The following is a 27,480-nucleotide window of genomic DNA, read 5'->3' as shown; positions in this document are numbered from 1 at the left end:
TGCAAATCTGCAGGAGATTTTTCTCAAGAGCAAAAAAGTCTCCTATCTGGAAAGAACTGACTCTAATAGTATAATAGGTCAATTTCTGTAGTTTTTATATATTTTTGAAAAAAAAACATACTTTTCTTAGAGAGTTGGTAGCTTCACAGCAAAATTGACTACAAGATAAGGAGATTTTTCACATACTCCCTAGTTCTGTATTTGCATAATCTCCCCTATCATCAACATTCCCTCACCAGATGGAACAGTGGTTACAATTGCTTCCAACCTTGGGGCACCTGGGTGGCTCAGTCAGTTGAGTGTCTGACTTTGGCTCAGGTCATGATCTTGTGGTCTGATCTGTGAGTTTGAGCCTCACATCGGGGTCTCTGCTGACAGCTCAGAGCCTGGAGCCTGCTTCAGATTCTGTCTCCCTCTCTCTCTGCCCCTCCCCCACTTGTACTCTGTTTCTCTCTCTCTCTCTCTCTCTCTCTCTCTCTCTCTCTCAAAAATAAACATTTAAAAATTTTAAAAAAACACAAAAAAACAATTGCTTCCAACCGTGTAACTGTTAGCTCTTAAGGTTGTGAACATGTCTTAAATATTTCAATGATCTGTGGCACTCCAAAGCTCAACCTTGGAGCAGTCCAACAAAACCTTATTCCCTAGTATTTATTCTCTCATTGTTTTTCATGAGTATCACACAAGAAGCATTGACGTTGATATCGTGGAAGAGACACAAAATGTCTGCAAGCTCAGTGTGTCAAACGTCGGGATAATGGGGCTCTGTGATTGGAGGAGTCTATCTCCATTGATTTCTGGGTCTCAAAGTCATCTTGGGAGAGGTGTCCTTTGCTTACCTGTGAGCTGTCTTGTGTCTTGTGGATGTTGCTTGTATCTGAGCCTCAATATTATACAGGCTCTGGGAATTAAATAGAAGTAGATCATATTTTATGATTTAATTCTACAAAACCTGTCTGTCTTGTGGATGTCTGTCTTGTGGATGTTGCTTGTATCTGAGCCTCAATATTATACAGGCTCTGGGAATTAAATAGAAGTAGATCATATTTTATGATTTAATTCTACAAAACCTACCAAAACTTCAATAATTATATCTAGTACTAAACAGAAAAAAAATATTTTGACAGTGCGTTCAAGAGTATCTAGAGGCAGGTGCAGTTAAAACTTATATTCTCATCAACACAGCATTAAAATCCAGGACACTAAAAACAAATGTCAAGTAAATAAGATATTTTTACAATTGCTGTTAGCAATTTGGAATTATTTTAAATATTTGAATACATTGAAATCATTAATATCTCTTTTTAGAAATTGATAATTTGCATATTTGGTTTACATTTTATAAGTAACATAAGTAAATACATTATAAATTACTCATCACATTTAGTAATACATTTAAGCATCAATGGATTTAAAATTTAGCCTGTAGCTTAAAATTTTTAGTCATTATTATCCCTGTACTTATAAAGAATAAAAAGAGTAACTTTACACTCTCTTTTGTATGTACAAAAATCAGATATAAATAGAGTATAAACTATATAGAGAGAGTATAAACTATATATATTATATATATAACATATATATAACATATATATTTAACATTATATATAACATATATAACATAACATAACATTATATATATAACATATATATATTATATATATATATATATATATAATATATATATACATACATATATGATATCTGCGTTATTAAGATCTTGGATGGTTCAATTTAAAAAAAAAAAAACAAAAAGACTCTGGACACATCACCAATAATGAAAATAATATATATGGTTGGAAACAGTGCTCTAAACCCGTGTAGAAAGTACATAAAGGAAATCAAAAACAGAAGTGGAAAGTAAGGGCAACCTTCAGAAACTGAAAACTACTATGTTCCCTACTTAAGCCACGCGCACAAGGGAAGATGTTCAGAGAACCTAGAGCCACGGGTCACAGAGTCGCCCACCCCAGCCAGGCCGACAGCATCTGCAAGATCCCCGATGGCGCTGCCCTCTTCCTTCTTGGTGGCCCTGGTGGCGCTGGGCTGCAACTCCGTCTGCTCTCTGGGCTGTGACCTGCCTCAGACCCACGGCCTGCTGAACAGGAGGGCCTTGACGCTCCTGGGACAAATGAAGAGACTCCCTGCCAGCTCCTGCCAGAAGGACAGAAATGACTTCGCCTTCCCCCAGGACGTGTTTGGTGGAGACCAGTCCCACAAGGCACAAGCCCTCTCTGTGGTGCACGTGACGAACCAGAAGATCTTCCACTTCTTCTGCACAGAGGCGTCCTCGTCTGCTGCTTGGAACACCACCCTCCTGGAGGAATTCTGCACGGGACTTGATCGGCAGCTGACCAGCCTGGAAGCCTGTGTCATGCAGGAGGTGGGGGAGGGAGAGGCTCCCCTCACGAACGAGGACTCCATCCTGAGGAACTACTTCCAAAGACTCTCCCTCTACCTGCAAGAGAAGAAATCCAGCCCTTGTGCCTGGGAGGTCGTCAGAGCAGAAATTATGAGGTCCTTGTATTATTCATCAATAGCCTTGCAGAAAAGATTAAGGAGCGAGAAATGAGACCTATTCAACATGGAAATGATTCTCACTGACTAATAATACACACTTTCCATGTGTTCTGCCAGGTCAAAGACTCTGATTTCTGCTGTAATGGCGACAAGAATGTAGTCAATTTGTCAAATGTTTTCAAGGAGTATTAAGTAACATCATGCCTACTCTACAATCACTAGTTGCTTACAGATAACCATGCTGATGTCTATTTATCTATTTAAATATTTATTTATTTAAATATGTATAATGTATAAATTATTTCAAGTAATACTACGTGTACCTTTATGTTGCAGTAATATAATAAAATGAATTCTTAATATTTAGTAAGCATATCTTTTTTTATTTCACTTTTACTGCAGGAAGTGTTTGTAAAAAGTACCACCAAGCCTAATGGTGCGACTTGATTGAAAAATGGACAACAAAATTCATTTACCCATCAGATTCTATTAAAATCAGAGGTAACAACTGACTTCCTCTAAGGCAAGTTGTTCGTCGCCCTTAGGACATGGGACACAGTAAATACAGTTCCCGCTGTCTTTATCTTCGATTTTCATAGGGACAGAAATCCAAAAACAATAATCCTGCTTAATATTACATTGAAGAAGGGAAAGAAGTGAATTCATTCAACTGATGCTACAGTGAGGAATGTCAGGAATAAAAGTGAAAGCTGTCGGTCTCCTCTACAGTTGACTGATACACATGGAAGTGCCCATGCCCGTTGTGGTGGATAGGTGAGCTTATATTTTACAAAAAACGCCGTGGCTAGAGGTCCATTCTAGTCCTGGGAAGCCAGAAACAGAGGTGGTCATGGGGTGAGACAGTGTAGTGTGACAAAAAGACTTATGTTGATTCTAAGAAAAAGCAGGGGAGAGAAGAGCCACAAAGGATAGGCAGGTATACTGGCCATTCAGTAGAAGGATAACAAGAAAGGATGATGTTGAGTGTGTTTAAGGAAATAAGTGTGCTTAGAAAAGCATCAGTGGATTCAAGGAAGATGTGGATCTAACTACCTGCTATGTCACAAAAATAGATACCACCCATGACTTTCAGGAGAACTGGTTTGGTGGAATTAATAAGTAGAAACCACACTGGAGAATGTGGTAACATAAATAAGAGAAGTTAGTTCCTCTGAAGTGGAGAAGAATATAGTGTGGGTTCTCAGAAAATAATGTGGGTTAGTTTTTCTGTGCAGAGTTTTCCCTTTTGTGCCATATGGTTTTCGTGAGTGATTTCATGGATTTAATGTACCAGTAAATCGTATTAATGCATTTAGTATTATATTTCTTTTGAGTCATGACTTACTGAGTTACTTAAATTGTTTATCCTTTCTTGGTTATTACTACCTTGTGTATCAGCAAGGTGATCAACCTTAAGAATTCACTAGGCAAGAAGAGATCATTAATTTAATCCTTCATCAAAATATCTATTACCACTGATACAATAACATTTCCTGGAATTATTGGCTTTATTAACTAATTTGCTTACCTTTCGTATTGTGACAGTGGTTTACTACAGCCACTTTATAGCACGTTTCACCTTCTAGGAGAATTTGATATGATAAGAATTCTTTAACGGTACTCACTGGTAATTTCTCCCAGTTTTACGAATATTACAATCTTTGGTGGATCCCAAAATAACACAATTGTCATGGACATAAAGACCGACAGACTTTTGGGGCACCTGGGGATGCTCGATTAAGCGTCCAACTCTAGTTTTCAATTCAAGTCATGAGCTCAAGGTTTATGAGATGAGCCAGGTGTTGGGCTCTATGCTGACAGCATGGAGCCTGCTTGACATTTTCTCTCTCCCTCTCTCTACCCCTCTCCAACTCATGCTTGTGTGCGCTCTCTCTCTCTCTCTCTCTCTCTCTCTCTCTCAAACTAAATAAATAAACTTTAAAAAAAAGGACTAACAGACTTTCTTCACATGAGAGTGGGAAGCTGGGTCAGGCATTGTGTTTCTTAGTATTTAAGGCAATGAAAAGAACTGGTTAAAATCAGCTAAAGACACAACATGAATAACAGAAATCCATAGAGAAAATGTGAGTTGTGTATAATTCAGGAGTGAAAAAAAACATTTAACAATTAAACAGAATGTTCTAAATAGTAACTGAACTCAGGCACTTGAAAGGCACCAAGATCACATCTTCCATAGAGTAACAATTGAAAACATGGTTCGTATGTCCTTATTTTTCTTCCTACAGTGGCTATAAATGAGAATAGTGTTTGTCTCTTTCTGCAAAATTCTTACTGTGTGTCCTACCTTTCAGTAACTGACCTTCAAAGGAGGCAGCCTAAATAAACAGAAATCTGTCATGAATTCTAGAGAAGGCTGACTGATTCATTCCTCATTTCAAAGAAGTGTCTTATTTATATTTAATGAGGAAAGGTGGCTTGTATTAATATCTGAGTTTCAAGAATAAGTATCTAGATGCGAGTACAGAAGAATATAATGTTTCATTAATATTCTGGCACCTGCCCCACCCCCAGCATTACAGGATACATTCCCCTGTCCTAATCGTTGCTTCCCTGTCCCAGAAGGAAGTCCCCACACACCCTGTCACTCACTCCCTTCAACTGTCAGCCTATTCACACAGCAGCTTTCTGGTCTGTTGTGGTCTCAGCTTAAACGTTTCCCTGAAGAGCAGCATGTCACAAGTAGAAACTAAAAATCAAATGAAATCTCTAAGTTTTGCAGAAACATCTTCAAGAAAGGCTTTTTATTTACTACCGTCAAATGTGATGTATTAGCACTTGCGGGGGAAAAAGACAGAAAGGAGGATCCGGTTGAAAGGTGGGCTACCGAAGCTCCTCTCAGAGAAGACCACCCCCTGGTGGCCACGTGCAGCAAGGGCAGCGACCAAGACTGGAGGGCTGGCTTGGGATCCCTGCAGAAATCCCGCCACTTCTTGAGGATGTCCCCTCAAGCTGCAAAAAGCTACCAGCTGGCAACAACAGATTCTAACGCTGTCTATGACAAGGACTAAGTATTGCCCTGAAACTCTCTATAGCCATCTTCAGTTTCAATCCCAGAGGTATTAAGTGCTAAATACTCGAAAGTGTTGGAGAACCGAGTCTCAGGGTGGGAGGCACGGGCGGGCGAAGGGAGTGATCACCATCCGCCAGCTCTCTCCTTTGAGCCTCAGGCCGAAGCAGCTATTTTCCTGATTTGGGGGAATTCAGTGTGTCCTTCACTCTTCCCTCTGCCAGAGCTCCCGGCCCCCAGTTTGCTGCACCGATTGTGTTAACCAGCCCTTTGCTTTTTTGCCAGCAGAGAAGTCACTTCCCTTTTTTCATTTTCATGACATACAGACCTATATTTTCTTTTGCCCAACACAATTGTTGTGTTTTGCTTTCTAGGAGAGTTGAAATGAGAAACAAAAAAACAAAAACCTGATATCTTGGAAATATAGAGAAAAACGGCGCAGCCCCTCATTCTTTTACTTGCCTTTGTATTAACCTGCGGATGATATAAAACATGATGCAGGAAGAGCAAGACAGACTATGTCCAGTAAACCACTGCGTAAAAACTAAGTCATTAAAATTCTTTTTGTTGCTGTTTTTTAAATTTAAAATGAAATAACACGAGTAAGTAAAGGAGAGAAGGCTGTTTCTCCCCGACATAATAGCCGGGGCCTCACCCCCTGCATTCTGACCCTCAGACAGATGAACAGACTAAGAAGCCAAAGAGAAATACCCAGACTGAATGAACAATGGAGAGTTGCTAGTTTCTGTGCTGGAAGCTTCCACTGAGAGGCATCATCAGTGAGTCCCCCGAGCCCAGCTCAGAAATGTTGAGTCTAACTAGTGCTCAATAGTTGAAGTAAAAGATTGAACAATAAAAGCTGTGGTGGCAAAATGACAAGTATTTGCTTACTGAAGGTGAAATGATTACAGTTGGGCTATTCCCCTACTTTTGTCTCAAAAGTTGAGACAAATTTTGCCCTAAGCATCTGAGGGCTATTGACACTTTGATACCTGCTCAGGAGAGGAGGAGGTCAGCGCTGAGAGCTAGGGTCCCTCACAAAAACACTCCAGGGACAAGGCCAAGGATCTAGGGGCAATAGCTGTTTTGCTAACAAAGAAACCAGCCCCTCCACAGTAGGGGAATTCTAATGGCCTCAGGACAAGGTGAGCCTGCCCTCAGGGAGTGAGTCCAGGAGAGGTTGGGTTGAGGACACTCAGTCACTCCAGAGGAACATGTTAGTAGAGGTGATAACAACCTTGCGCGTGAGGGTTTGCTGAGAAAATAAAATGATCTGGGATTAGAATCTTCACAGCTACATGTCCCAGACCGGAACCGGGCTTCCTGCTGGGGACACTGGCACAGCCTGAGGAGCACTGTAGACGGGTTACGAAATGGCAGAAGGATAGTGTCTGTATTACTAGTCTTGACCCTGAGGCCCCAGTGAAGCATAACTGCATGGACCTGCATCAATTATTTCTAGAATGAAGAGAAACATCCAAGAAACTCATTCACTTATCACCACAAGTCTCTAATGTGAATACAACAGTAATTAAAACCCAGTCCTGGTTCTAAAGAGCTTATTTACCGTACATCGTCTGGTCAGAACCTAGCAAGATACAAAAACCCATAGGAATGAAGGAGTCTGTCTCTGTATGAAGTAAAGAGGGTAAAAACCTAGTCCACGATCAAGGCCAAAGTTTCTTTCTAACACAAAGAGCAATGTTCATATATGAAAACATATATGTGAGCAGGTGTGTGTATGAGTACCTACATGCCTACATCACTCCAGTCTTTAGGACAAAGATGTTTCTACTTTGATAAGTGTCCATTGGGATGGACATATCGGAAGTTTATTGGGAAATAAAGCTTCCGTTGCCAACGTAGTATTTTAGATTGATGACATCTTCTTAGACAATAAGGAGAATGCATAAATGAAAACAAAAAAAGGAAGTAGAAGTGGAGAGGATGTTCAGAAAATGAAATTGTCCGCGTTCCCTATTTAAGAGCCATGCTTCGAGGCCGTGCTCAGAGAACCTCGGCCCCGAGGTCCCCCAGCCGCCCAGCTCAGCCCGCCCAGCAGCCCCCTCGGCTTCCCCATGGCTCTCCTGCGCCCTCTGCTGACCGCCCTGGCGCTGCTCACCTGCCGCCCTGGAGGCTCTCTGGGCTGTGCCCTGCCTGGGAGCCACGCGCAGGTTAGCAGGGACAACTTGGTGCTCCTGGGCCAGATGCGGAGACTGTCCCCTTTCTTGTGCCTGCGGGCCAGAAAAGACTTCCGCTTCCCCCGGGAGGTGCTGGAGGGCGGCCAGCTCCGGGAGGCCCAGGCCGCCGCCGCCGTCCTGCGGGAGCTGCTCCAGCAGACCTTCAACCTGTTGCACACGGAGCGCTCCTCGGCGGCCTGGAGCCCCGCGCCGCTGCACGGACTCCGCTCTGGCCTCCACCGGCAGCTGGAAGCCCTGGACGCCTGCCTGGTGCAGGCCACGGGCGAGGGAGAGCGCGCCCCGGGGATGCACGGCCCTGCCCTGGCCATCAAGAGGTACTTCCAGGACATCCGCGTCTACCTGGAGGACCAGGGATACAGTGACTGCGCCTGGGAAATTGTCAGACTGGAAATCATGAGAGCCTTGTCCTCCTCGGCGACCTTGCACGACAGCTTGGCCATCAAGGATGGAGACCTGGGGTCACCTTGAAGTGATTCTCATTGCCTGACGTGCCACATCACCCTGCACTATGCCTGCTCACTTCAAGAGACTCTCACTGCAGCCTTCATTACAGAATTTATTGACTTTAATTCCACAAATATTTTGTGAGTAGTATTAAGCAAGAATATGTAAAAAAAAAAAAAAATCCGGCTTCAGGATCATCAGTCCTTAAGAGACGATTGCCCTGATGTTATTTATTTATTGTTTATTATTTATTTATTTATTTATTTATTCATTCATTCACTCTTTTGACTAATTTATATTTATATTTCCATATAAAGGTTTTTGTCTTTACATTGTGTTAAAATGTATAAAACGTATTCACCTTTTCATTTTATTAAATATGCATTTTGTCTTAATAAATTCTTATCAAAGACAACTTGTTGAGTCTCTTTATTCTTAAAACCTAAGTCCAGGGTGCCGGGTGATTCAGTCAGTTGGGTGCCCAACTTTCACTTGGGTGGTGATCTCACAGTTCATGAGTTTGAGCCCAGAGTCGGGTTACTGATAAAGGCCCTACTCACTTTTCCACCTTCCCCCGCTTGATGAGAGAGCATCGCTCTCCCTCATCCCAAGCCGCACCATGGTGCCCTTCCCCCGGGTGCAAAACCTCTGTGACCCCAAACAGAGGGACAGTTCCAGAAGGCTTAGCTTTGGACAGATTTCCTTGACGCACAGCAGAGAAGGCTCTAGTAAGATGCTTATACTTTATCAGTGACCTCTCCTCTCTCCTGACAGTATTTTCCTTTCCACATAAAAAAAGTGAGCATCAGATGTGCCTCATTTTCATCTTCTTCATCCCAGCCCTACAACCACCTGTAGGTATTTTTTTTTTTAATTTTTTTTCAACGTTTTTAATTTATTTTTGGGACAGAGAGAGACAGAGCACGAACGGGGGAGGGGCAGAGAGAGAGGGAGACACAGAATCTGAAACAGGCTCCAGGCTCCGAGCCATCAGCCCAGAGCCTGACGCGGGGCTCGAACTCACGGACCGCGAGATCGTGACCTGGCTGAAGTCGGACGCTTAACCGACTGCGCCACCCAGGCGCCCCCACCTGTAGGTATTATCTTGCTTCTGTCATTCTGTTCATACCCAGACTATTTGAAGTTCTCTGCGGTGTCTGTTCCCACTTCGCGGTCAGGTCGTCCTGCCCTCACTGTAACGTGGCTTCAGCCTCCCTGTTCTCCTGAAACTGCTCGGCCCAGGTTTACACTAAACCACATCTTACTGAGGTCAGAGATTGCTGTCAGCCAGCCCTGGCTGCCATTTCCAAACATCTGAGCCCTTTGGCCACGCCTCCACTTTCAAGTCTGACCTCCATGTGGCTTCTGTGCTTCTACTATATTCTGCTTTTCTGCTCCTGCTCCATTCTTTCCTTTGTTGACTATTTTCTCTCATCTTGGGGCAATCTGGGTGTTCCTCAAAATTCTCTGCTGGGTGCCACACTCCTTCCTCTCTGCACATACAGACCCAACCTCCCAAATAGTTCCGAGTGTCATCTCTGAGATATGACTTCCAGGTGTGTGTCTTTGCCCAGAATCGTATCACGAGCATTAGTCATCATCTCCAAACTCTTATTTCTATCTGCGCTCCTACAATATCTCCACTGATCATGTTCAGAATTGACCATCATGCATTTATTTGGCGAACTCCTACAGATCCTTGGATGCCAGCTTGGCAGATGCTTCTTGTAGAGTTTGCGCCCCTTTCATGCTCCTTTGTGCTCCCAGCGTCCTGTCCTTTCCCTGTCCTGGCCACAGAATGACGTTACTTGAAAGCTCAATGACCCAGAACCACCAGACTGGAAGCTCTGTGACAGCAGGCAGTGTGTCTACTATTTCGTTGTATCGGGCACCCACCGCAGCGCCCACGGATAGAAGATGTATTCACTACTTCGTTGTTGAAAGTGAAATTCCAAGATTCTGTAATATCTTTCACTTTGGTGTCTAGTTCATGCAATCGCTGAAATGGAATCAACAATCATCAGACATGATTTCTCCAAGAACCTTTTAAGTCCAGTGGACCAGCTCCAGCTGCTCCAATCTGTCAGAGTGTCTGCTGCATCTCCTTCGTTGTTCTAGAAAGGACTCCTACATAATTACTTATCCCTTCAGGTTGGGGGAAGAGGAGAGACTACAAGGCAGTAGAAAACCCCATTTTTTAAAGAAATCTGTGGCGTCAGCACATAAATGACACCAGATTGTCATTTCTTCCTTTAAAAAATGGTGGCAATATTAGTAGTGGTCACACAGGAAATTATAAGGATTAAATGAAATAAAGTTTGCAAATTTTGGACTGAATCATAGTAGATGAGAGTCCACCTGACCGCAGTAAATGGTCGCTGCCTGCAGGGCTAGTAGGACATCCAATACCGGGTAGAGTCCACACTCAGCCAAACCAGCTCAAGCTTTCAGTGCAGCTCCCTTAACACCCTCAGGGGTGTGCATGGGGAGCTCCTCCCCCCACCGAGAACACTCCAGGAGAGGGCAGTGTCTGCAGGACTGGGAAGGAGCAGAGCCCAAGTTTCCCCTCTGGGGTCAGTACCTGGAACACAAAGGAGATCTCACAGCGCAAGGAAAGTCTTTGCAGGGAACCAGCATCTTGAAAGTTGTCTGCCAGAAATGGCCGTTCTATGAATAGTATAAGAGTGGTCAGAGCTCCTTCCCTCAGGCTCACTCATATTCAGACATTCTGGTGATATATTTTTTTAATTTTTTAAATTTTAATTTTTAATAATTACATCCAAATTAGTAAGCATATGGTGCAACAATGATTTCAGGAGTAGATTCCTTAGTGCCCCTTACCCATTTAGCCCATCCCCCCTCCCACAACCCCCCCAGTAACCCTCAGTTTGTTCCCATATTTATGGGTCTCTTCTGTTTTGTCCCCTCCCGATTTTTGTCTTTCTCTGACTCACTAATTTCACTTAGCATAATAGCCTCCAGTTCCAACCACGTAGTTGCAAATGGCAAGATTTCATTCTTTTTCAATGCCGAGTAATACTCCATTGTATGTATGTATGTATGTGTATATATATATATATATATATATATATATATATATATATATATACACATCACATCTTCTCTATCCATTCATCCATCAATGGACATTTGGGCTCTTTCCATACTTTGGCTATTGTTGATAGTGCTGCTATAAACATGGGGGTGCATGTGCCCTTTCAAAACAGTATACCTGTATCCCTTGCATAAATCCCTAGTCGTGCAATTGCTGGGTCGTAGGGTAGTTCTATTTTTAGTTTTTTGACAAACCTCCATACTGTTTTCCAGAGTGGCTGCACCAGCTTGCATTCCCACCAACAATGCAAAAGAGATCCTCTTTCTCTGCATCCTCGCCAACATCTGTCGTTGCCTGAGTTGTTAATGTTAGCCATTCTGACGGGTGTGAGGTGGTATCTCATTGTGGTTTTGATTTGTATTTCCCTGATGATGAGTGACGTTGAGCATTTTCTCATGTGTTCGTTGGCCATCTGGATGTCTTCCTTGGAGAAGTGTCTATTCAAGTCTTTTGCCCATTTCTTCACTGGATTATTTGTTTTTTGGGCATTGAGTTTGATAAGTTCTTTATAGATTTTGGATACTAACCCTTTATCTGTCATTTGCAAATATCTTCTCCCATTCTGTCAGTTGCCTTTTAGTTTTGCTGATTGTTTCCTTCGCTGTGCACTAGCTTTTATTTTGATGAGGTCCCAGTAATTCATTTTTGCTTTTGTTTCCCTTGCCTCCAGAGACGTGTTGAGTAAGAAGTTGCTGCGGCCAAGATTACAGAGGTTTTTGCCTGCTTTCTCCTCGAGGATTTTGATGGCTTCCTGTCTTACATTTCGGTCTTTCATCCATTTTGAGTTTATTTTTGTGTATGGTGTAAGAAAGTGGTCCAGGTTCATTCTTCTGCATGTTGCTGTCCAGTTTTCCCAGCACCACTTGCTAAGAGACTGTCTTTATATCATTGGGTATTCTTTCCTTCTTTGTCAAAGATTAGTTGTCCATACGTTTGTGGATCCATTTCTGTTCCACTGATCCCAGTGTCTGTTCTTGTGCCATACCATACTATCAGGATGATTACAGCTTTGTAGTATAGCTTGAAGTCTGGGATTGTGATGCCTCCTGCTTTGGTTTTCTTTTTCAAGATCGCTTTGGCTATTCAGGGTCTTTTCTGGTTCCATACACATTTTAGGATTATTTGTTCTAGCTCTGTGAAGAATGCTGGTGTTACTTTGATAGGGATTGCATTGAATATGTAGATTGCTTTGGGTAGTATCGACATTTTAACAATATTTTAACAATATTTGTTCTTCTTATCCAGGAGCATGGAATCTTTACCCATTTTTTTTTGTCTTCTTCAATTTCTTTCATAAGCTTTCTATAGTTTTCAGTGTATAGATTTTTCACCTCTTTGGTTAGATTTATTCCTAGGTATTTTATGTGGTTTTTTTTTTGTGCAACTATAAATGGGATCAATTCCTTGATTTCTCTTTCAGTCACTTCATTGTTGGTATATAGGAATGCAACTGATTTCTGTGCATTGATTTTATATCCTGCAACTTTGCTGAATTCATGAATCAGTTCTAGCAGTTTTTTGGTGGAATCTTTGGGGTTTTCCATATAGGGTATCATGTCATCTGCGAAGAGTGAAAGTTTGACCTCCTCCAGGCCAATTCAGATGCCTTTGTGTTGTCTGATGGCTGAGGCTAAAACTTCCCAATACTGTGTTGAATAACAGTGGCAAGAGTGGACATCCCTGTCCTGTTCCTGACCTCAGGGGGAAAGCTCTCAGTTTTTCCCCATTGAGGACGATATTAGCATTGGGTCTTTCGTATATGGCTTTTATGATCTCAAGGTATGATCCTTCTACCCCTACTTTGTTGAGGGTTTTTATCAAGAAAGGATGCTTTATTTTGTCAAATGCTTTCTCTGCATCTATTGAGAGGATCATATGGTTCTTGTCCTTTCTTTTATTGAAGTGATGAATCACATTGATTGTTTTGCAGATATCGAACCAGCCCTGCATCTCAGGTATAAATCCCACTTGGTCATGGTGAATAATTTTTTAATGTATTGTTGGAGCCGGTTGGCTAATATCTTGTTGAGGATTTTTGCACCCATGTTCATCAGGGAAATTGGTCTGTAGTTCTCCTTTTTAGTGGGTCTCTGTCTGGTTTTGGAATTAAGGTAATGCTGGCTTCATAGAAAGAGTTTGGAAGTTTTCCTTCCATTTCTATTTTTTGGAACAGTTTCAAGAGAATAGGTGTTAACTCTTCTTTAAATGTTTGGTAGAATTCCCCTGGAAAGCCATCTGGCCCTGGACTCTTTTTTTTTTTTTTTTTTTTTTTGTCAGATTTTTGATTACTAATTCTATTTCTTTACTGGTTATGGGTCTGTTCAAATTTTCTATTTCTTCCTGTTTCAGTTTTGGTAGTGTATATGTTTCTAGGAATTTGTCCATTTCTTCCAGATTACCCATTTTATTGGCATACAATTGCTCATAATGTTCTCTTACTATTGTTTTTATTTCTGCTGTGTTGGTTGTGATCTCTCCTCTTTCACTCTGGATTTTGTTTGTTTGGGTCCTTTCCTTTTTCTTTTTGATCAAACAGGCTAGTGGTTTGTCAATTTTGTTAATTCTTTCAAAGAACCAGCTTCTGGTTTCCTTGATCTGTTCTACTGGTTTTTTGGTTTCGATAGCATTGATTTCTGCTCTAATATTTATTATTTCCTGTCTTCTGCTGGTTTGGGGTTTTATTTGCTGTTCTTTTTCCAGCTCTTTAAGGTGTTAAGTTTAGGTTGTGAATCTGTGATCTCTCTTCCTTTTTTAGAAAGTCCTAGATTGCTATACACTTTCCTCTTATGACTGCCTTTGTTGCATCCCAGAGGTTTTGGGTTGTGGTGTTATCATTTTCTTTGGCTTCCATATACTTTTTAATTTCCTCTTTAACTGCTTGTTTAGCCCATTCATTCTTTAATAGTATGTTCTTTAGTCTCCAAGTATTTGTTACCTTTCCGAATTTTTTCTTGTGGTTGATTTCAAGTTTCATATGCATGGTATGATCTCGATCGTTTTGTATTTGTTGAGGGCTGATTCGTGTTCCAGTATGTGGTCTATTCTGAAGAATGTTCCATGTGCACTGGAGAAGAATGTATATTCCGCTGCTTTAGGATGAAATGTTCTGAATATATCTGTTAAGTTCATCTGGTCCAGTGTGTCATTTAAAGCCATTGTTTCCTTGTTGATTTTTTGATTAGATGATCTGTCCATTGCTGTGAGTGGGGTGTTGAAGTCTCCTACTATTATGGTATTACTATCAATGAGTTTCTTTATATTTGTGATTAATTGATTTATATATTTGGGTGCCACATTTGGTGCATAAATGTTTAAAATTGTTAGGTCTTCTTGATGGATAGACCCCTTGATTATGATATAATGCCCTTGTTCATCTCTTGATATAGTCTTTATTTTAAAGTCTAGATTGTCTGATGTAAATATGGCTACTCCAGCTTTCTTTTGTTGACCATTAGCATGATAGATGGTTCTCCATCCCCTTACTTTCAATCAGAAGGTGTCTTTAGGTCTAAGTGGGTCTCTTGTAAACAACATATAGATGGATCTTGTTTTCTTATCCATTCTGTTACCCTATGTCCTTTGATTGGAGCATTGAGTCCATTGATGTTTAGAGTGAGTACTGAAAGATATGAATTTATTGGCATTATGATGCTTGTAGAGTTGGAGTTTCTGGTGATGTTCTCTGGTCCTTTCTAATCTTTGTTGCTTTTGATATATATATATATCTATCTATATCTATCTATCTATCTATCTATCTATCTATCTATCTTTTGGTGTGTATATATATATCTATATATCTTTGGATATATATATATATATATATATATATATATATATATATATATATTTCATCTTTTTTCCCCTCAGTGAGTCCCCCTTAAAATTTCTTGCAGGGCTGGTTTAGTGGTCACAAACTCCTTTAATTTTTGTTTGTCTGGGAAACTTTTTCCCTCTCCTTCTATTTTGAATGACAGCCTTGCTGGATAAAAAATTCTTGGCTGCATATTTTTCTGTTTCAGCACACTGAATATATCTTGCCACTCCTTTCTGGCCTGCCAAGTTTCTGTGAATAGGGCTGCTGCAAACCTGATCTGTCTTCCTTGTATGTTAGGGACTTTTTCTCTCTTGCTGTTTCACGATTCTCTCCTTGCCTGAGTATTTTGTGAATTTGACTATGATATGCCTTGTTGATGGTCAGTTTTTGTTGAATCTAATCTGAGTCCTCTGTGCTTCCTAGATTTTGATGTCTATGTGTTTCCCCAGGTTAGGAAAGTTTTCTGCTATGATTTGCTCACATAATCCTTCTACCCCTATTTCTCTTCCTCCTCTGGGACCCCTATGATTTTGATGTTGTTCCTTTTTAATGAGTCACTGGCTTCTCTAATTCTTAAATTGTGCTCTTTTGCTTTAATCTCCCTCGTTTTTTCGGTGTCAGTATTCTCTATAAGTTTGTCCTCTATATCACTGATTCTCTGTTCTGCCTCATCCATCCTTGCTGCCGTGGCATCCATCCGTGATTGCAGCTCAGTTATACCATTTTGAATTTCATTCCAGCTATTTTGTTACTTCTTTTATAGAAGGGATTCTAATCTATTTTCGACTCCAGCTAGTATTCTTATTATTGTGATTCTAAATTCTGGTTCAGACATCTTGCTTGTATCTGTGTTGGTTAAATCCCTGGCTGTTGTTTCTTTGTGCTCTTTCTTTTGGGGTGGATTCCTTCATTTTGTCATTTTGAAGGGAGAAAAGAAATTAATGAGGTAGAAAAATTGAAATTAAAAAAATTAAAATTAAAAAAATAGTTAATTTAAAAATTAAAAACATACACACACACACAAATCGAATAGATGATACTAGATCCTAGGTGTGTTTTGGTCTGGGTGTTGAAAGTGGTTTGACAGATTAGAGAAAAAAAGGGGGGGGGGAGAAAAAGAAAAAAAAAAGAAATCGTTTGAGAATTGAAAAAAATGAATACACTGAAGTAGACTAAAATGAGATGAGGGGGGGTAAAATAGAATTTGAAAAAATATACACAAAAGTAAAGAATACAGTAGAAAAAAATTAAAGAAAAATATTTTTAATAAAAATTAAATATTATATGATTTTTCTTCTTATGTATTCAAGAAAAAAGAAAAGAAATGAAAAAGAGAAAAAAGATAATAAAAGAAAAAAGAAAAAAGGAAATCGTTTGAATATTTGAAAAAGTGGATACACTGTAGTAGACTAAAATAAAATGATGGAAGTAAAATGGAATTTGAATAAATTTACATAAAAGCAAAAAATATATTAAAAAATTAAATTAAAATATTTTTAATAGAAATTGAAAGTAAAAATGAAGTTTTTCTCTTTCTGCATTCAAGAAAAAGAAAAGAAACAAAACAGAGAAAAAAAGAGAAAGAAAGAAAAAAAGGAAATTGAAAATTTGAAAAGGTGAATACACTGAAGAAGACTAAAATAAAATGATGGAAGTAAAATAGAATTTGAAAAAATTTACACAGAAGTAAAAAATATAATAATAAAAATCAAAGAAAAATATTTTTAATAAAAATTGAAAACAAAAATGAATTTTTTCTCTTTCTGTATTCAAGAAAAAGAAGTGTAAAAGAGAAAAAGAAAAAAAAAGAAAGGTGAATAAATCAACCTGCTAACAGATTGAAGTAGGACTGAAATTACTTCGTTTTCCCCTAGAAGTCAGTCTGTGTAGCGCTTTCCAGTCCATAAAGCAAGCCGGCCGTGAGACTTGTGTTCTTGAAGAGCAAAGTTGGCCCAGTTGGGTGGGGATCAGTGTAACAGCTCCGCTCTCCACTAGATGGCGCGGCTAGCCTACTGGGGTGGATTATTGCCACGCTCACAGGTGCGTATGCGCATGCGCGGGACTGGTGCCAATGGAACGACCCAGCTATCCAGTGTGTCCTCCCTGATTAGCGATCGCGCACTTGTTCTCTGCCTTCAGCTCTCGTCCACTCCCCACTTTTTCACTGTCTGTGACCAGGCCCCAGGCAGTACCTCTCTCCCGAGTTTTGTCTCAGATGGGGCTGTTTTGCCTGGCCCCTTACTTGTGAAGGACTGCAGCTTTGACCTGTTCCGCCCCTCTGCAGGAGGGTCTCATCGACCAATGGCTGAATGTCGGCTGCACCCAGGAACGCTTGCTGGACCCTGCTGCTGCCGGTGCCCTGAGACTACGGCCAGGTGCCAGCCTATCCCAGAAAAAGTTGGCGAGATAGTGTAGCAGCAGGGTTTCAGGGATTATGGAAAATCACAACACACATCTGGCACCAGGCTTCACCCTAAACGACCTGTTCTAGCACCAGCGAACGTGGCCGTTTTCTGCGGTCTGCTGGGACCAAGTGGCTTCAACAGTCTCTACCAAATGTCCTTCCAGCAGTGGAACCGCTTTTCTCCGTGTGGCCCGAGAACCTCCCGGACCCCACTCTGTTCCTGGGGATTCGCCCTTCTCACCAGAGCACTGCCAGGTATCGAGCTGCAGAGTTTCAGACTCTGCACTCCCCCTATTTATAGAGTCTTAATGGAATTTAAACCCTCTCCTGTCTCCTTTCTCCCTTTTTAGTTTGGTCCTTGCAGTTGTTTCCAATTTTCCACTTTCTCTCCAGCTGCTTTTGGGGAGGGGTGCTTTTCCCGTATTCTCCCCCCTTCCCCAGTCTCGGTCCTCTCTCCGCCCCCAAAAGTGGTTCCCTACCCTTCGCAGCTTCTCGCTCCCCAAATTCACCTCTCTGCGCCGCGTACCTGCTGAATTCTGTGGTTCAGGTTGTGCAGACTGTTGTGTTAATCCTCAGATCAGTTTTCTAGGTGTGTAGGATGGTTTAGTGTTGGTCTGGCTGTATCTCATGGACACAAGACACACAAAAAACTTCCATACTGTTCCACCATCTTGGCTCCTCCCCGTCTTGTGATATTTTTGGAGGCACAGTGGAGAAGACAAAATTCGAAGAAACCAGGAAAACAGTTTTAGAAATTATGAAAGAGAGGGTGATGAGAAATAGGACACTCAAAGATTTTTACCCGTTGACTCTCACAACCCTAATTCAAAACCTATCTCTTGGGTTAGTATTAGGATAAAGTAAGTGAGTACTTCCCTCAAGCACAGAATTAAAGAAGGTACCAAATGTAAAGAATCCATATAAATAATATCTAAATCAATGTTAAACCATGTATACTAATGCAAAACCTTCATGAAGTACAAACACCAAAAATTTAAATAAAGGCAAGAAATCAGCCTGCACTTGAAAGTTCCTGAGAGTCTTCAAAGGAAGAAGCAGGATGCATAGGAAATTTGGGCAAATTCCATCCAGTCTTTCAAATTCTTACAAAGAAAATGAAAAAATTGACCCGCTAAATGCCCTTAATGCTTGCAGACAACTCTTTAACCATAGAGTCAAGGTGAGGTCCTATGAAAGACGCTTCACTAACCAAACGTTAAATACAAATTATTTAACACTGTCATGGGGACACAAAAGATCATCAAACATACAGTTCTGCCAACTGGAAGAAGTAAAGGAGTAACCTTCACTGTATTATTGAGTTTGTGTCCATCAGCGGTAGCAAACTAAGGTTATGTCCAAGTGTTGTTTTAATGTAAATATAAAATATAGCTTCAATCCTATTGAAAATGTTCCCTAAAATATTGTTTGAGTATTTTTATTGTGAAGAAGTTTTGATATTTATGTGTGACATTTTGATTTATTATGCACTGTCAACTATTTCATGGTGCCCAAGTAGATGACAGTGCTGAGTGAGTTTCGCTATTACTCTTTTGCAAAGTGCAATCATATTCCCTCCTTCCCATGGGCAAACGGTGCTAGTAGTCAGCCGAGGGCTAGTGGGCACAAGACTCCCTCACAGAGAGGATCCAGAGGATATGGACTCCAGACTTGCTGTGTCCACCAGGTCCTCACTGTGGCCCAGGCGAATGCTGTCATCCCTTCCTCCCTCCGCTGTAGCCCAATCGTCCCACCCTCCTGTCTCCTATCCTCCCATTGCTTCATTGTCCCATTGCCCTATGGTCTTTAGTCCTGTCGTCCTGTCGCCCCTTCGCCCCAAGGATGCACCTCTCCGTTGCCCCAGCACCCTTTGGCCCCATCTCACATTGTCCCACCCCCCCCATTACTCGTGTGCTTTCCTCCCGTTGTCCCAGCACCTCATCACCCTCCCATCATCCCATCCCCCAGTCGCCCCATCCTCCCACTGTCCTGTCATCTCTCGCCCCCACCAGTGCCCCATCATTTCAGTGGCCCATCATCCCATCGCCCTATCATCCCATCCTCCATTCATCCTGTCCTCCAGTTACCCTATCTTCCCAACGTTCCTTCATCTCACCCCTCCACCAGCACCCCATAGTTGCAGTGGCCCATGGACCCATCAGTGCATCCCTTCCATTGTTCTGTCATCCCGTTGCCCAATCGTGCCATCATGCCGTGGTCCCTCTGTCTTTTTGCCCATGTCCCACAGTCCGATCACCCCATTGCTAAATGTGCACCTACATGTGTAGCTGTATGTTTCCCATCTTGCTATTATTTTCTTTGTTCCTATGGCTCTCTGTGTCTTTCTTTCTTAATTTCCTGCCTCCTTGGATGAATCAACGGTTTTTCAATGGTTCCATTTTATCTCCATCATGGACTCTGAGTTATTCTTTTTAATTTTAGTTTCCTTTATACTCTTTACCATATATTATTTCAAATTATCACACTCAACCCTTTCTGTAGCTTTCCCTATATTGTTGTAAGACCCTTAAACTAGCATGCTTCATTTGTCATCATCCCACCTGTGGCTCTGTGTGTATGGCCCCTGTGACTTACCTCTTACCGCTATATGTGTTTTAAATGGCTGGACACAATTTTCTTATTTTGTATTAGACAATTCAATACTTACTATTCTGTATACCTCAAAATTTCCATCGAGTGTGATTTTCTCCTTTGCTTCAAGAGTATCTTTTAACCATTCTTACAGTACAAGTCTTACCATGAATTCTCTCAGCTCCTATATTTCTGGAAAAGTCTTTCTTTACCTTTAATTTGAAGGATTTTTTTTTGGCTGAATTGAAAAGTGCAAGTTAAAAAGTTTTATTCCCTCAGCCTTTATATATGCCATTTAACTGATACTGACTTTGCATAATTTCTGTTGAGAAATCCAAAGGTAGTTTTCTTTTCTTTCATCAAATGTAATCTCTTCTGATATGTAACCACTTTAATATTTTTGCTTTACCAATTTTTCTCAGCAATTTTATGATGATGTGCTTTGCGCTGGTTGTGCTTGTGTGTGTGTGTGTGTGTGTGTGTGTGTGTGCGCGCGCGCGCGCGCGCACTGCTTAGAGTTTATTGAGGTTCTTGGAGCCAAGGTTGGTGTTTTCATCTAATTCACAAAATTTCCTGCCATCATCTCTTCCAGTGTTTAGTGGGCCTTTCTCACTCTTATGGCCCTGGAAGAATCTGAGACCCTCATTTCGTTCCATGCTCCTGTTGGACACATTCTACTCTTGTGCATTTAAGGATCCTGATCTTTACATCTCTACCTCATTTATCCTTCTCTAAAGTGCATGTGGGTTTTCATTTATGTCTTCCATTTCTATCCTTTAGGAAGCCTTCAGGAAGAAAGGCATGTTTCTTGTTGAACTCAAGGAGATGTTGTTCTTTGCCTCGGCATCACAGACAGTTTTCCAGTTGTTTCTCCTAAGAGCACATATTCAGACCTTCTTGATACATCGTGACTGAAACCGCACTCCGTTCCTTTTTCAAATCGAATCTTACACCAATTATGTATTCCATCATGATTTCATTTTCCTCTCTCATATAATAAGAGAGTTGACATTGATCTCTGTCTGGATTGGCAGGTAATCATTGTGGAACCATTTCCGGACAGTTGATCCCACCAGTTGAACATCAGATATATACTTTATCCTAAACTTAACTGTCACTGATAACACAACCATTTTGGATATCATGTGTTTTACCAGTCTCGTCCCCAGTTTTCTTCCTTGTTACATTGCATTTTCTGTACTTATGAATACCTCTTACTTTTTCATAGACAATGTTATGTCTGGACTTCTCTACTGTTCCTTTGTTTTTGATTAAATGAAGATTTGATGTTTAGGGAGAGCAATGATTTCAGAAAAATCATAACTTCTTAGACATCATTAAGTAATGAATTTGCAATGGATATGATAGCCAGGGATGCTTCTGTCATAAGATGAAAACATGAAAGGTAATCAGAAAATTTCTGTTCTCCAATATCTAACAAGCAAAGTTAAAAAGCAAGAGCATCATCAGTAAAAGCCAGAATCAAGAAAGGGTATAATTTGGGGATTCAAATGTATGAGAATTTCATAGTAAGAATTGTTAGTGAGATTTATGCCTGTGATAAAGGATTATGTGCTGCATGTAGATTTTACCCAGGAATTTAGATGTTTGATCTTGAATAATTCACTTAACCCCTCTGGATCTCAGTTTCCCCATAATAAAGTAGGTTGGAAATGTTCCTAGAATTGTATTAAATAATCTAGAATATTTCAAAGTACTTAACAGAGTGTCTTCCACTGAGTGAGGACTTAACAGGTGCTGACAAGTTTCTTATTTTTTCATAGGCGTCTACAAGAGGATAGTAAATTGATAGCCTTGTCTCTGTTACTCACTAAAGAATGTTGATAGTCTAAACACACAGAATTGGGAACATGTGAATCTCACTTGTATGTAATTGTATACATGATAATATAATGTACACATTATACATTCTGATACCTAGCACATTCCTTCTTCCACTTTGTTTCCCTGGACCTTATTCTTTCACTCCCATATCATAATATTTCCTTCATCCCAAGAGTAGGAACCACCCCGCCTGCCCACCCCCCACCCCCTCGCTGCAATGAGCTCTGCTCTCTACATTCCCTCCTCACTAACCTGTCCTGTCCATTCATAGAGCTGCTTCCTCTTCCGTTGTGGTTTCTGTCTGGCAATTTTACTTCCAAGTACAAAGCCACCAACTGAAACCAATAGCTGTGTGAAAGTTCTAGGTTTTTTTGCAGACTCTCCTAGGAGAGGCCTTGTTTTCTTCTTTTTCTCCTGGTGGCTATTTTGGGACATGAGAGGATGTCCCTGCTACAATGATGTAATGGTGGCAATAGGGGAAAAGGAAAGAGAAAGGCTCATTTTACTCTGTGGCCTGTCATGATATTTACAAAGGAAGAATGCCACCTACAGGCCTAAGAAGGACAAAGATAGTGACCAAGTCTGGAGATCTGGCTTGTGTTCTAAGTGCAAATCTGCAGGAGATTTTTCTCAAGAGCAAAAAAGTCTCCTATCTGGAAAGAACTGACTCTAATAGTATAATAGGTCAATTTCTGTAGTTTTTATATATTTTTGAAAAAAAACATACTTTTCTTAGAGAGTTGGTAGCTTCACAGCAAAATTGACTACAAGATAAGGAGATTTTTCACATACTCCCTAGTTCTGTATTTGCATAATCTCCCCTATCATCAACATTCCCTCACCAGATGGAACAGTGGTTACAATTGCTTCCAACCTTGGGGCACCTGGGTGGCTCAGTCAGTTGAGTGTCTGACTTTGGCTCAGGTCATGATCTTGTGGTCTGATCTGTGAGTTTGAGCCTCACATCGGGGTCTCTGCTGACAGCTCAGAGCCTGGAGCCTGCTTCAGATTCTGTCTCCCTCTCTCTCTGCCCCTCCCCCACTTGTACTCTGTTTCTCTCTCTCTCTCTCTCTCTCTCTCTCTCTCTCTCTCTCAAAAATAAACATTTAAAAATTTTAAAAAAACACAAAAAAACAATTGCTTCCAACCGTGTAACTGTTAGCTCTTAAGGTTGTGAACATGTCTTAAATATTTCAATGATCTGTGGCACTCCAAAGCTCAACCTTGGAGCAGTCCAACAAAACCTTATTCCCTAGTATTTATTCTCTCATTGTTTTTCATGAGTATCACACAAGAAGCATTGACGTTGATATCGTGGAAGAGACACAAAATGTCTGCAAGCTCAGTGTGTCAAACGTCGGGATAATGGGGCTCTGTGATTGGAGGAGTCTATCTCCATTGATTTCTGGGTCTCAAAGTCATCTTGGGAGAGGTGTCCTTTGCTTACCTGTGAGCTGTCTTGTGTCTTGTGGATGTTGCTTGTATCTGAGCCTCAATATTATACAGGCTCTGGGAATTAAATAGAAGTAGATCATATTTTATGATTTAATTCTACAAAACCTGTCTGTCTTGTGGATGTCTGTCTTGTGGATGTTGCTTGTATCTGAGCCTCAATATTATACAGGCTCTGGGAATTAAATAGAAGTAGATCATATTTTATGATTTAATTCTACAAAACCTACCAAAACTTCAATAATTATATCTAGTACTAAACAGAAAAAAAATATTTTGACAGTGCGTTCAAGAGTATCTAGAGGCAGGTGCAGTTAAAACTTATATTCTCATCAACACAGCATTAAAATCCAGGACACTAAAAACAAATGTCAAGTAAATAAGATATTTTTACAATTGCTGTTAGCAATTTGGAATTATTTTAAATATTTGAATACATTGAAATCATTAATATCTCTTTTTAGAAATTGATAATTTGCATATTTGGTTTACATTTTATAAGTAACATAAGTAAATACATTATAAATTACTCATCACATTTAGTAATACATTTAAGCATCAATGGATTTAAAATTTAGCCTGTAGCTTAAAATTTTTAGTCATTATTATCCCTGTACTTATAAAGAATAAAAAGAGTAACTTTACACTCTCTTTTGTATGTACAAAAATCAGATATAAATAGAGTATAAACTATATAGAGAGAGTATAAACTATATATATTATATATATAACATATATATAACATATATATTTAACATTATATATAACATATATAACATAACATAACATTATATATATATATATATATATATAATATATATATACATACATATATGATATCTGCGTTATTAAGATCTTGGATGGTTCAATTAAAAAAAAAAAAACAAAAAGACTCTGGACACATCACCAATAATGAAAATAATATATATGGTTGGAAACAGTGCTCTAAACCCGTGTAGAAAGTACATAAAGGAAATCAAAAACAGAAGTGGAAAGTAAGGGCAACCTTCAGAAACTGAAAACTACTATGTTCCCTACTTAAGCCACGCGCACAAGGGAAGATGTTCAGAGAACCTAGAGCCACGGGTCACAGAGTCGCCCACCCCAGCCAGGCCGACAGCATCTGCAAGATCCCCGATGGCGCTGCCCTCTTCCTTCTTGGTGGCCCTGGTGGCGCTGGGCTGCAACTCCGTCTGCTCTCTGGGCTGTGACCTGCCTCAGACCCACGGCCTGCTGAACAGGAGGGCCTTGACGCTCCTGGGACAAATGAAGAGACTCCCTGCCAGCTCCTGCCAGAAGGACAGAAATGACTTCGCCTTCCCCCGGGACGTGTTTGGTGGAGACCAGTCCCACAAGGCACAAGCCCTCTCTGTGGTGCACGTGACGAACCAGAAGATCTTCCACTTCTTCTGCACAGAGGCGTCCTCGTCTGCTGCTTGGAACACCACCCTCCTGGAGGAATTCTGCACGGGACTTGATCGGCAGCTGACCAGCCTGGAAGCCTGTGTCATGCAGGAGGTGGGGGAGGGAGAGGCTCCCCTCACGAACGAGGACTCCATCCTGAGGAACTACTTCCAAAGACTCTCCCTCTACCTGCAAGAGAAGAAATCCAGCCCTTGTGCCTGGGAGGTCGTCAGAGCAGAAATTATGAGGTCCTTGTATTATTCATCAATAGCCTTGCAGAAAAGATTAAGGAGCGAGAAATGAGACCTATTCAACATGGAAATGATTCTCACTGACTAATAATACACACTTTCCATGTGTTCTGCCATGTCAAAGACTCTGATTTCTGCTGTAATGGCGACAAGAATGTAGTCAATTTGTCAAATGTTTTCAAGGAGTATTAAGTAACATCATGCCTACTCTACAATCACTAGTTGCTTACAGATAACCATGCTGATGTCTATTTATCTATTTAAATATTTATTTATTTAAATATGTATAATGTATAAATTATTTCAAGTAATACTACGTGTACCTTTATGTTGCAGTAATATAATAAAATGAATTCTTAATATTTAGTAAGCATATCTTTTTTTATTTCACTTTTACTGCAGGAAGTGTTTGTAAAAAGTACCACCAAGCCTAATGGTGCGACTTGATTGAAAAATGGACAACAAAATTCATTTACCCATCAGATTCTATTAAAATCAGAGGTAACAACTGACTTCCTCTAAGGCAAGTTGTTCGTCGCCCTTAGGACATGGGACACAGTAAATACAGTTCCCGCTGTCTTTATCTTCGATTTTCATAGGGACAGAAATCCAAAAACAATAATCCTGCTTAATATTACATTGAAGAAGGGAAAGAAGTGAATTCATTCAACTGATGCTACAGTGAGGAATGTCAGGAATAAAAGTGAAAGCTGTCGGTCTCCTCTACAGTTGACTGATACACATGGAAGTGCCCATGCCCGTTGTGGTGGATAGGTGAGCTTATATTTTACAAAAAACGCCGTGGCTAGAGGTCCATTCTAGTCCTGGGAAGCCAGAAACAGAGGTGGTCATGGGGTGAGACAGTGTAGTGTGACAAAAAGACTTATGTTGATTCTAAGAAAAAGCAGGGGAGAGAAGAGCCACAAAGGATAGGCAGGTATACTGGCCATTCAGTAGAAGGATAACAAGAAAGGATGATGTTGAGTGTGTTTAAGGAAATAAGTGTGCTTAGAAAAGCATCAGTGGATTCAAGGAAGATGTGGATCTAACTACCTGCTATGTCACAAAAATAGATACCACCCATGACTTTCAGGAGAACTGGTTTGGTGGAATTAATAAGTAGAAACCACACTGGAGAATGTGGTAACATAAATAAGAGAAGTTAGTTCCTCTGAAGTGGAGAAGAATATAGTGTGGGTTCTCAGAAAATAATGTGGGTTAGTTTTTCTGTGCAGAGTTTTCCCTTTTGTGCCATATGGTTTTCGTGAGTGATTTCATGGATTTAATGTACCAGTAAATCGTATTAATGCATTTAGTATTATATTTCTTTTGAGTCATGACTTACTGAGTTACTTAAATTGTTTATCCTTTCTTGGTTATTACTACCTTGTGTATCAGCAAGGTGATCAACCTTAAGAATTCACTAGGCAAGAAGAGATCATTAATTTAATCCTTCATCAAAATATCTATTACCACTGATACAATAACATTTCCTGGAATTATTGGCTTTATTAACTAATTTGCTTACCTTTCGTATTGTGACAGTGGTTTACTACAGCCACTTTATAGCACGTTTCACCTTCTAGGAGAATTTGATATGATAAGAATTCTTTAACGGTACTCACTGGTAATTTCTCCCAGTTTTACGAATATTACAATCTTTGGTGGATCCCAAAATAACACAATTGTCATGGACATAAAGACCGACAGACTTTTGGGGCACCTGGGGATGCTCGATTAAGCGTCCAACTCTAGTTTTCAATTCAAGTCATGAGCTCAAGGTTTATGAGATGAGCCAGGTGTTGGGCTCTATGCTGACAGCATGGAGCCTGCTTGACATTTTCTCTCTCCCTCTCTCTACCCCTCTCCAACTCATGCTTGTGTGCGCTCTCTCTCTCTCTCTCTCTCTCTCTCTCTCAAACTAAATAAATAAACTTTAAAAAAAAGGACTAACAGACTTTCTTCACATGAGAGTGGGAAGCTGGGTCAGGCATTGTGTTTCTTAGTATTTAAGGCAATGAAAAGAACTGGTTAAAATCAGCTAAAGACACAACATGAATAACAGAAATCCATAGAGAAAATGTGAGTTGTGTATAATTCAGGAGTGAAAAAAAAAACATTTAACAATTAAACAGAATGTTCTAAATAGTAACTGAACTCAGGCACTTGAAAGGCACCAAGATCACATCTTCCATAGAGTAACAATTGAAAACATGGTTCGTATGTCCTTATTTTTCTTCCTACAGTGGCTATAAATGAGAATAGTGTTTGTCTCTTTCTGCAAAATTCTTACTGTGTGTCCTACCTTTCAGTAACTGACCTTCAAAGGAGGCAGCCTAAATAAACAGAAATCTGTCATGAATTCTAGAGAAGGCTGACTGATTCATTCCTCATTTCAAAGAAGTGTCTT

The 27,480-nt window shown here is 40.4% G+C and overlaps 3 protein-coding genes across 3 annotated transcripts; all 3 read left to right on the top strand.

Moving 5' to 3' along the window:
• Positions 1-1,959: 1,959 nt before the first annotated feature.
• On the top strand, positions 1,960-2,572 carry LOC122233069 (interferon alpha-like). The gene has a single exon (XM_042964304.1). The coding sequence runs from the start codon at positions 2,003-2,005 to the stop codon at positions 2,570-2,572; it is 570 nt and encodes a 189-aa protein (XP_042820238.1). The 5' UTR covers positions 1,960-2,002.
• A 4,960-nt stretch (positions 2,573-7,532) lies between these two features.
• On the top strand, positions 7,533-8,374 carry LOC122233150 (interferon omega-1-like). Its single transcript, XM_042964638.1, has one exon. The coding sequence runs from the start codon at positions 7,627-7,629 to the stop codon at positions 8,215-8,217; it is 591 nt and encodes a 196-aa protein (XP_042820572.1). The 5' UTR covers positions 7,533-7,626; the 3' UTR covers positions 8,218-8,374.
• Positions 8,375-24,552: 16,178 nt separating this feature from the next.
• Positions 24,553-25,122, top strand: LOC122233071 (interferon alpha-like). The gene has a single exon (XM_042964317.1). It carries the CDS (start codon positions 24,553-24,555, stop codon positions 25,120-25,122), a length of 570 nt encoding a protein of 189 aa, XP_042820251.1.
• Positions 25,123-27,480: the final 2,358 nt, after the last annotated feature.

This window comes from Panthera tigris, chromosome D4 (genome assembly GCF_018350195.1).
Source record: "Panthera tigris isolate Pti1 chromosome D4, P.tigris_Pti1_mat1.1, whole genome shotgun sequence".
NCBI lineage: Eukaryota > Metazoa > Chordata > Mammalia > Carnivora > Felidae > Panthera > Panthera tigris.
This window is presented reverse-complemented; position numbering and strand designations above follow the sequence as displayed.